The sequence below is a fragment of the Corvus brachyrhynchos genome, unplaced genomic scaffold (assembly GCF_000691975.1).
Source record: "Corvus brachyrhynchos isolate BGI_N302 unplaced genomic scaffold, ASM69197v1 scaffold139, whole genome shotgun sequence".
Classification (NCBI taxonomy): domain Eukaryota; kingdom Metazoa; phylum Chordata; class Aves; order Passeriformes; family Corvidae; genus Corvus; species Corvus brachyrhynchos.
Genome location: NW_008246062.1, coordinates 1,976,677 through 1,987,492, shown reverse-complemented (window position 1 = coordinate 1,987,492; position 10,816 = coordinate 1,976,677). Strand labels below are relative to the sequence as shown.

Sequence of the window (10,816 nt, the reverse complement as noted above, 5' to 3'; positions counted from 1 at the left end):
AAAGCACAGAAAATACAGATGTCATGGAACGAAACCAGGTATTCCAAATGAAGAAGCACTCCAAAGAGACAGAAACAGAATTTTTGTCCAAGGATCAGCATTCAAAAATTTGATAAATTTTACTCAAGTATCATGTGTCATTTGTACACATTAGAAAAAAATAACAAAAAAAAGCTATGGGCCCCAAACCTAATTGAAATTGCTACACAATGGATAAATTTTATGATATGCAACCAGAAAAATACAAAACTAGATTTCACAGCATGAATTTATAGCTACAAATGACTTTTTAAGCACAGAAGGTAAGTGTGATTGGTGATACAATAATCCTGGGCATGCTTTACCTATCAACACAAAGTAATTTCCAGACAAGCTTAGGGATATCTCATTTGCAGTCTCACTGCCTGACCAATTAAGAAAACTGCAGCACAAAATTGCTTCTAAAGTAACACACAAAAAAAGAGAAAAGATTTTGATGTTAAAGCCAGATAACAATTTGGTTAAATATGAAGTATCTTCAGGAGAGAAGGCAACCCAAGAGGCCAAACACACAAGATTTGTAATACAAACCACAGGCAAGTTTTCCTTCAAAGATCTTAAGAACTGTAAGAAAAAACAGATATACACATACACACTATAATAGCTTTACTGAAACTTCTGCAATGGTTTCCAGTTCTGTGACCAAATTAACATTCTGTTTTGATGCCCATTTTCGCAGTTTGTTAGAGAATTTCAATTTTAGTTTATCAATTTCAACTTCATATCAAAGACAGTAGAAAAGACTAGTATCCCAAACTGCTAGCACCCTACAAAGAGTTTAGGAATCCAAGGAGGGAAGCATTTTGTCAAAAAGGGATAAAGGACTGTCTGAAGGCTGTTGTAGTAGCTGTCAGCTACTAGAGTCAAGTCATTCTGGGCATGCCTGTGATCTTGACCAGAAAAACACTAATATAATAGCAAAAACCATCTTGTCTCTCATTTGGAAAGGGAAATCACTCCCTCCCATGGGCACATAAGGGCATTATGATACCTTTCTACCTAAATTGCTTTTGAAGATTTGTTTGCAAATACAACAGGAAGCCAGCTTTCTCCATGTTTATCTTATTTGAAGAAAGAAAGAATGCAAAATAGATACCAATTTTCGCCACTGAAAACAAAAATTAAACTTTCATGAACCATTCTACATCACTTAGTCAATGCCTCTGCTCACTCAAAAGGCAAATTTCATATGTGAGCTGTACAGGCATCTGTGATCAGGGGAGAAGTATTTATGATGTACATTCCATACTGGGAACCCCGAAGTCACAGAACTATGGCTGTGTATCAGTTAGGAATGAAGTGAATGCTTGCAAGCACACACACATTCACTCTCTCTGCTAAGGAGTTATGATCCTCTCCATTCAGTCAAATGCCAAGACAGAGAGAGCTCTCAAAATCTGCGTATCACTTGAAGTATCTCACTCTAGAAAACTTCATAATCATTCTAAGTGTGGTGTCTAGCAAGTCCTTAATGTTCAACAGTCAACTGGCTACGTCCCAGCGGGCCCTGCACTGCTCCTTCTCAGAAGAGGCTAATATGTCCTGACATTGGCAGTGACTACGAGCACAAGAACCTTTCTGTGTCTTCACCGTGTCACTGCTCATTTCATTACGTAAGCTGATGACTGCTTCAGGAGCAGCCTGCAGGAATAAAAGCTCAGAGAAAGTCTTCTTTGCCTCTTTTGAAAGGACTTTGCTCATAGGGAGAGATAAAATTTGCTCTAACTGTGCCACTTTCACCACCAAGCCAGGAGGACCTTACTGAAAACATGAAGGTGCCACACTGGTTGTCTTTGAAAATAATGACTGATCACACTCAAGAATCCCCCATTTACTCACAAAGCACTTTGGTATTCATGGACATGACTCATTCTTCTCAGAAATTCCTCTACAAAAGCAATTTAAAAAGACTCTGCTGACACAAATTAAAAAGCTCAAATTTGCAACATTAGAGTGTTTTAAACTTTGGCTCCAGTCTCCCATTCTCATTTCACCTTAAAAGGATACATTCAAAGAAAGGCAAGATAATGGTTAGATTTACAGGTGGCAGCACAGATCAAAAACTACGATTATTTAGCCTAGAAAGAAGGATTAGAAAGGATACGGCTGAGTCCTTTCTTTTGATCCCATCTCAAAATCCAGTTCCATAAAATTCTGAACAGCTAAGGTAATGTCAGCCATTGGAATCCCCAGCAGCAGATCTTTACAGCCCAGAAACTATTTTTTTTTTCAGAGAAAATGATATTAATGTAGCCAGCATCAGAATTTACTCGTACCAAGAGAAAGTCTGACACTTCAGCAAATTAACAAATGCACTGGCACACACATCCTCAATGTTCAAAAGTGCAGTGGGAATGAGAGTTGGAAGAAGAGAAGTAAAAAATAGGAAGAGGAAGAAAAGTACAAGAGAGCTCACTCCTTCAGCAGTCACAGAAGTAGGGGAAAGACCACTACTCTGAACTGCTCAAGCAAGACCTGGCTAAAATTCAAGCCCCAGGAGTCAATCATATTTTGCAACAGCTTTCCACACAAACAGAATTTTACCACTTTACAAGAGCCTTCACACAACTACTTACTGATCAATCTATTTCTTTTCACCATCCTGCAACAAATGTGCACAAATTAGCCTCAACTACCATCCATAAATTGTAGCAAAATAAGGAACAGTGAGGTATAGCCCAAGTGAAACCTTTATTATTCCAAGTATTTACTGCAGGACAGTGTTTCTGTAGAACTTTCAGCATTCTGCTGTTCCTTTTTCTTCTCCAAAGTAGCAAAGAATGTTCTACTGCTTGTAAAAACTCTCTATCATTGCACAACTAAGAATGAAAATTATGGAGAGTTTTAAAAAAGTGACGAGGTGAGCGGAATTAAAGTTCAACTTCCCTATTACTCTGCAAAGGACTTTTAATTACATCCAATAAAAATATGATTAGGTTTAAAAATAAAAGAGAACTAAGTATAAAATAATAGTGTTCCACTAATTTTACTTTTCAAAATTAATGTTGCTGCACCTTCTATTTTTCTTCAAAGAAATGTCAGGCAGAAATATCAAACTGTCCTCAGGGAAAAATCACAGCATCTGAGATTTAAGAAGAATCCCATGCTCGAATGAATTAGTGTACTGCTATTCACTAGGGAGCAGTGTATTATGAGGAACAATGTAATAAAAGGCTTTTTTTAATATTAGAATATACCTCTATATATCAACAGTGGCAACAGTGTCCGAATAGCTCCAACATCTGACAATTTGTAACCAGGCTTCCCACCAATCTACTTTTTATGACAGTCTTAACTATACATTTTCTAACACAAGGCATGATAAAATAGAGTTGCAAGCATGAAGAACTTCAGAAATTACTAAAATACTGTATGGCAAGAAATCCTATATTAGTACAAATTATTAGCAGGTAAAATGGTTCACTGGATAAGGATAATCAGAAAGAAAATATTCCTTGCTGCACCAGAGAGTTATTGCATGACCTTGAGCAAGTTAAGTTAATTTCTCTAATTTTCCAAATTTTCCTATATAAAATGAAAAAGGACAGTAATGCTTGCCAGTTATTGCACAGACATAAGGGATCTATGTCAGAAATCATTTCCTTATTACCAGAGAACCTACATTTTGTTCTAGAAAAATTTTTCCTTTAAAAAGTCTAAGTATGTACACTAACTTTTAGCCCAAAGGACCTGGGATCATCTCACAAGACCTTTCCCGCTGATGTGGCAAACCCTGCCAAAGGCCCATGTGCTGCTCCTCATTTTTACAGCCACTCTGTAAGAAACAGATTTCCAGAGATTCTGAGGTGTTAGAGACAGAGTAGGACAAAAATCTCCTCACTCTAATTCAACCTCTTTTTCATATCCTTTACCTTTGAGAATGTAACTAGCACTGGAATGAAACTTAGAAAATGATGTGCCAAAGCTAAGAAACTTGCACTATTTCTGCCTCTCCTTTCAAGGAATGGGTAGAACCTGGAGAAATTAAGGGTAGCAAGAAGAAGTTTGGCTAGGTAAGTAAAAATTACACAGGCAAATCATTATCAACATGTTTCAGCCACAAGATCAGCAATGCACCTTTAATGTGGCCTTCCATATAAAAGCTTACCCCTGACAAATAACAAGCACTACAAAGTTTCATAGCAACAAAGTCTGTCATTTCCAAAAGCAGAATGTGTTTATTTATAGCACTTGATACACACAACAAACATAATCCTAGCCCTATCATTAGGTTATTACAGATTAATTACTGCTAGTCACAAAACTTTGGCCTTTGTCTTAAATATATATTCAGGGGCGAGGAAGCAAGGAAAAACCAACCAGGCTGCTTCATAGAAAAATTTTTCTTCCAGAAAGAAAAATTGCCTTGTGCAAATATTCAGGTTTTTAATGCAGTTCTACATTGCTTGATGTTAATTAGAGAAATGACTCTCTTTAAACTTAATGCATTTTCAGGTGATGCTTCTTCTTACCTGGCAAGTTCTTTAATTAAGTTTGCAATGCGTCTCTTGTCCTCAGGACACAAATCCTTTAAAGAAGCACTCTTCATTCCTCCTTCATTAGTGCCCTGAAAATTTAAAGTTACACTTTAGAAAGTACTGTTTAAAAGAAAACAAATATTTCATAAGCTATTAAAAACATTTCAAGACCTAATAATTAGAAGCTGAAAGTAGATCAATTCCAACTAGAAATAAAATTCATATTTTTTAAAACGTAAGTACATTTCAGTGAAACAAATTACCAAATTGTGAAGAATTATTTTAAGAGATTTGTAATTCAAATGCAAGCTGCTGGCTTCAATACTAAAACATGCTGGGTAAAGTTTTAAGACATGCACCACTCCTTGATTCATACTAGATAAAGAGAAGTAGGTTCTCATGACTTGGAAATCTAGTGCAGCAATATCCAAATCCAACTCTGAACTTTATCATATTAGGATCACAACGCAGGGAGTAAAAAAAAAACTGAACATGCTGCCTTAGCATTTATGGCCAAAGCATACAAAACAGCAAATATTGTTAGTAGACAGTACATCCCTTATTTAATTTTTCTAATACACAGAAAAGCACACACACCTTCACACGTGGCTACTGTTTGGTTTTAAGGCTTATTTGCCACTTTCGTAAATAATACTCGTCAAAAGAGAGCTGTAGCAGGCCTGAGCACTTCAGATCTTCCACGCATTCCCAGGAATGCACACAGAGAACCGCTGCACTTGCTACCTGTGCCCACCAGAGGACACTCTACTGCCCGGCATTCCATACTTCGGCTGCTTCCAAGCAGGAAGCGGTTCTAAACCGGTTTTATTCACCAAAGTTCCTGCGATCGGGTGTTCAGTTCTTTTGTGCTAGTGGTAAGCACGAAATACGAACCCCAAGATAAAAGCACCAGTAAGAGCCATGATGTTCTGTCCAGGATTTTGGCAAGTTTCAGTATTTCCACTCAATCTGAAAGAGTTTCAGTTTATACTTTTACCAACTTCCCCAAGTGCATGCAGTGCTTAACATCAGATAAAAGAACGCCACCAAATGCCCTGCAGTTTGGCCAAGTCAACACAGTAGTGCACAAAAGAATATAAAGCCAACACTGGGCTTCTCTCCTCTCATTATCAGTAACAGCAGCTGATCTACACACACCAGAGAGGAAGTGACCCCTCTCCTTCTTAGCTAATTGCTTCTTAAACAGTGTCTTAAAAACAATTAAAGAAAAATGTCCACTACTAAAAGAAGTGATGTTTTCATACAGAGTCATCTTACTCTCGCCTGACCCTTCAGTACGCTCTTAACTTCAGTGTATTTTTCTCAGGGGTGAAGGGAAAGGAATTTCACAAGGCAAATTTCAGTACTTTTCAAGGGGCATTTGATTTCACAGTTTCCTTCCCAAACATATGCCACTTACAAATGAAGAGAGAGTGTCTAACTTGACTGAATTCAACTAAACGTATGGTTGAAGGAATTTCATTTCCCATGCTAAAAATGTGACCTTTTTTTTTTTTTAGCAGACAGATGATGGAACTTCTTTAAGAAAAATGGAAAGTTACAGTTCTCGAAAAAGAGAATGAAGCTGGATCACATTAGTGAAGGAGACTGCAACAGAAGGTGTCTAAACCTACTACCCAAAACGAGGTACATACTGTCAGACAAACCTCTGTGGGATGAAGAAGAATATCAGTTTTTTCTATCACCCATAGCTATGCATAGATGGTACACAAGAAATTCTCAGAGGCAGACTTGTACCATAACACACATCAAAATGAAGCTGTTGAATAATGCACAGCAACAGCTCAACCATCAAAAGAAGAGGACAAAGGAGGTAGAGGCCAAGACTCTTTTGTCTCCTTTTCCCAGATTTCTGTCCTTTCTACACAGTTCAGGATAGAACACAGTTTTGGAACTCAGTATTGAGAAGATACTCTCCACATCTTGGAAGGTGACAATCTGCTTGACAAAATCATACAGAATCACAGAAAGGACCATAGCAGCTCACCTACTCCAGCCTAGAGCATTTTACTCAGAATTAGTCCAGGCCAGGCTGGATGAGACTGTGCACAGCCTGCACTACTGGAAGGTGTCCCAGCCCATGGCAGGGGTGTTGGACTGGATGATCTTCAGGGTCCCATCCAACTCAAACTATTCTGATTGTACGCCAAAGCAAAGCCATCAGCTCTCCCTATACATGCACACAACACTTTGCAGAAAGTAAGTTGTGTTGTTGATGAAAATTCCATGCAAAAGTAGTTCTTCTTCAATAATAAGTAAAAACATTTATTCTCTTTGTTTCAAGTAATTCAAAGCTTATCTTCAGAGTACAAAGCTCCCAGGAGGACTTAGCAAGGTAAGCAAAAAAACAGAAGATTTAAAAAGACAAAACCAAAACATAGCTTTGAACGCATTTTGCTGTCAATAATATAAAAGCACGAGTCACCAATTAAGATTTCACATATTGGGCATTATATTTTAAAAAAAAGCACACCAAAACCCATTTATACAATGGCTTTCACAAAAAAGGAGTAAAAACTCTCCAGACAACAAGTAATGCAATCAATGCACCATTCAACAAAACAGATTTTAATGTGACATATGAAGGCATCTGTGAGGCAGCAGGCTTGTAGATACTTATGAAGAGATGCTTCTACATAAAGACTCTGCATAATGGGGGCTATTTGTGGAATTTATCTGCATGCCACTTAACAGCATCATTTGCAAAGCAGAGGTACATACCAGCCTCTAAAAGCAAGTACTGATAAACAGAGAAAGGGAAATTGTACAAGTCCAGGAAAAGCACTAAAAATTAATACTAGTTTAATAACTAGTCATGTGTCACGCTGAAGGATTTGAAGGACAATGACACGGTCAAAGCAATAAGAACTGAGTAACCTGCCTTCACATCAGAGTTTTGAATGTACATGTGAGGCACACAGCACTTACTCAGCACACAGAAGGCACAGAAGGACATCTTAGCTCAGATGAAGAACAAGATTTAACTGCATGACAATAAAACAGCAATGCAGAAGCAGTCAAAGGTTTTAGATCCTGCCTGCAAGTGGGAGGATGCCAAACCCTAGTGATTTACAGCTGGCCCAAGATGACTGCTAGGTAAGAGACTTAACAGTACTCAAATGACTTACACAGTCATTGTACTACACAAACCATGTTAGAAAAACGGCATGTCTCAACAGATTTCTGAACATCACAGCATCTATCACAACACAGAATAACCTTCCAAAGGAATCCCCGCTGCTTTGAAATTTCTAATGCAAGAAACTGTAGGAAAAACATCACCTAGTGTCACAGGAGGAGAACACACAATTCAAAGCAGCTGACATCAACTGACAAAGCTACTTCTATTACTAAAATGCATTTTGAACTCTTACTATCAAAAACAAAATGTGCTTTTACCCTTCTAACATGAGCAGGCTCAGCAAAAAGGTCTCTAAAATGAGTTTTCACTCGTGTTTTTTCTAAATGAGATGACTAAAGCACTGAAAATGAATAAACTGAACCTAACTTCTTGCATGTTTAGCTAGTAAAATTAGACACTACCCAGGGCTACATGCACTGTCTCTGTACAAATACACACCACATGGAAATATAAATAATCTGTTTTACATAGCCCCACTTACACACCACTTACATAAATTAGCACATTCAGCCTTTGTTCTCTTTAGGTGATAATTTCTGCTAGAAAGTCACCATGTAGAGCAGGCAAAAAGTGTAAGAGACTGTAAAAATAACAGTACTCTAAAACTGTTTAGAAGTTATCAATCTAAGAATTTTCAGCCATTTTTCCTACTATGGGCACTCTTAAGAGTAAGAAAAATTTGTCTTTACTGACCTGCTGCCCTGTCAGACCTCCTGTACCTCTATCAGGATCCATGGAAACAGAAGTAACAGCTACAGGCACCTTCAGTTCAGTTTGACCTGTTTGATATTTTGGCAAACACCTTGTTCTTAAATTTCCTTTTGTAGACACTCCTGTAAATGAAAGACAAGCAGAACATGCAGATCATAAAGTGACAAGGGGCCCTACTCTGCCTTGTATAACCAGACTTCCACAAAGAAATCCTTGCCGCAGCAGCTCTTTTTTTTTGAAAAGAATAAGCACCTCATGAATATGTCTGCAGTTCCCCCCATCCTCTCACTCCATACAAAATTTCATTAAGAGGAATACATCAGCAGAAAAAGAGGTGCGTGGCACTGAAGCACACCCAGCCACAATGAACATTTCATAAATTCTGAAATGCACATTATGTCTTCAGACTGAGGTTCAATGAAAAAAAAAACTGTGTTTGATTAAGATGCAAAAGCATAAAATTGAGCTTCTGCTTTGATACCCAAATACAGTAAGGAACCAACCAGCAGTAAAGCTGTTAAAAGTACCACTCATATAATAAAATACCACTTTTTCTGTTACACAGCCAACCTACTGATGCTCAGGCTGTTTGTTCCTTTCAGGACCAGGCATATGAGTAAGGCAACACTGCAGTGCACACTCCACAGATCATTTGTCAAACACTTCCTGCCATAATTAGAATTAGATCACCACTACCAACGGTAAGAACATGAAAGCACTGAAAATCCTGATGCTGCAATTACAAAGTACCAACACTGACACTAACATTAAAATCTCTGAGGCCAGATTAAAGCCCATAGCTTCTTGGTACTGCCTCAAGGGTTTCTCTGGTCAGAAGTGCAAAAAGTTTTGAACAAAAAATATTAACTTCATACTAGCAGACAGATTACATTTATTTGGGTAATGAATTTCAGAAGTGTACCAGCAATTCAAGCAAAAGAACTAAATTATAAGCTGTATCATCTCCATGCTCATACACAAGGGAAAACAATGTTCCTGAAATCCTCTTCCACAGAAGGGGAAGACAACTTCCCAGAGTGAATCGATTTCCATCATTTAGGACCAATGCTTTCTTTCCAGGGAACAGAGAAAAACAATCCGACATCTCCTGGCTTAAAAATCTCTGCATGTGTTTTGTAGTTCAACAGAGATGTCTGGCCAGTACTTTCAAAGGGTATCCACGCTACCTCAAACCCAGAGAGTACAATTCCTCAAAACTTAGAACTACTGAATGACACACACACAACTTCAGTCTAGAGTTAACCATCCCCAGATATGTTTTCAGGACCTGGTGTCACTTGAAGAGCTGCATTTGAAAACAATTAAGAGAATTCTGAAGGGGAACTAAGAAGTCTCATCTTTTCCCCAGCAATATACACAAGCATGCACTCAGTAAATCAAGGTCAAAAGAACTAATAAGAAAAAAATTGCTTTATCTGTACACAATGAATCTTTATTTCAATTGATACCTTCAAAATTTACAAGAGACCTGAACACCTCTAATGCTTCAACATTCCTTGGAGACCACATTAAAAATTCAGCTTGCCTTGTAAGTTGGATAAAGTCATGCTGTACCTGCAACACAAACAACTCCCCTGGAACTATTCATCTTATACAGTATGCTTATCTAAGCAGCAGAGCATAAATCCTCTGCTATAATCATATATGTCCCATTACAACTTATGATGACTCTCTACCTTACACACACTTACATACACAAACCACATACCTGAAAAGACATTGCAAATTTTATCATCCACAGGAAGAAACCTTTTTTTATGTCTATTAGAAGGTCATACCTGAAACAGATACCAGTGGATCTTCTTCATCAGAAGCTGCATGTGGCTTTGTCAAAGGAAATAAAAAGAGAGGAAGCTTGGCTCTTTGAACTGTAAAAAGAAGTATTTAGTCTCTTAATTTTACACAGCTGTTGATAAGAAAACAAACTGTCAACACTTTGGGAGCAAGAAAACCAAGGAAAACTTGGTTAGAAAAAAAAACATCACCACAGCGATTGGTAAAACAAAAGGCCTTACTCCTTCTTCACTGTGCATTAACCTTCAGCCTGTAAAGATTATCTTAGAGGTCACCTTTGCAGCAGATCCCAGGGACCAGTCCCAGTTACAAGAGCAATTACAAGAGCAATTAAGATAATGAACTAATAATATTTATTAAATTTAAACAGTTTATCAGTATATAGGGAACATCTTGATCTGTAGGGCAGGCAAATTCTGAAACAGTGTTTATTGATATTGCAATGAGATACATTTTGGGTGATACATTCTAAGAAACATAAACGCAGATAAATGCAAAAGATTTCAAAGGAAGTTGGTTATTCCCATCTGATCATCACATGATGAGTAATACATAAAAGCCTGAGGACTGATTTTCTTTAAGAAGTTTCAAGAACTTTCAAATATCCCAG

The 10,816-nt window shown here is 37.7% G+C and overlaps 1 protein-coding gene across 1 annotated transcript in view; it reads right to left on the bottom strand.

The window, feature by feature from the left end:
• Positions 1-10,293, bottom strand: part of KIAA1328 (KIAA1328 ortholog) — a gene marked incomplete at its 5' end in the record, with an annotated part of 167,931 nt that extends 157,638 nt beyond the window's left edge. The window contains 3 exons of the mRNA XM_017746573.1: positions 4,512-4,606; positions 8,374-8,513; positions 10,191-10,293. Coding sequence (XP_017602062.1) covers positions 4,512-4,606; positions 8,374-8,513; positions 10,191-10,293 — 338 coding nt within the window. The remainder of the gene's footprint in view (positions 1-4,511; positions 4,607-8,373; positions 8,514-10,190) is intronic.
• Between the last annotated feature and the right edge of the window lie 523 nt (positions 10,294-10,816).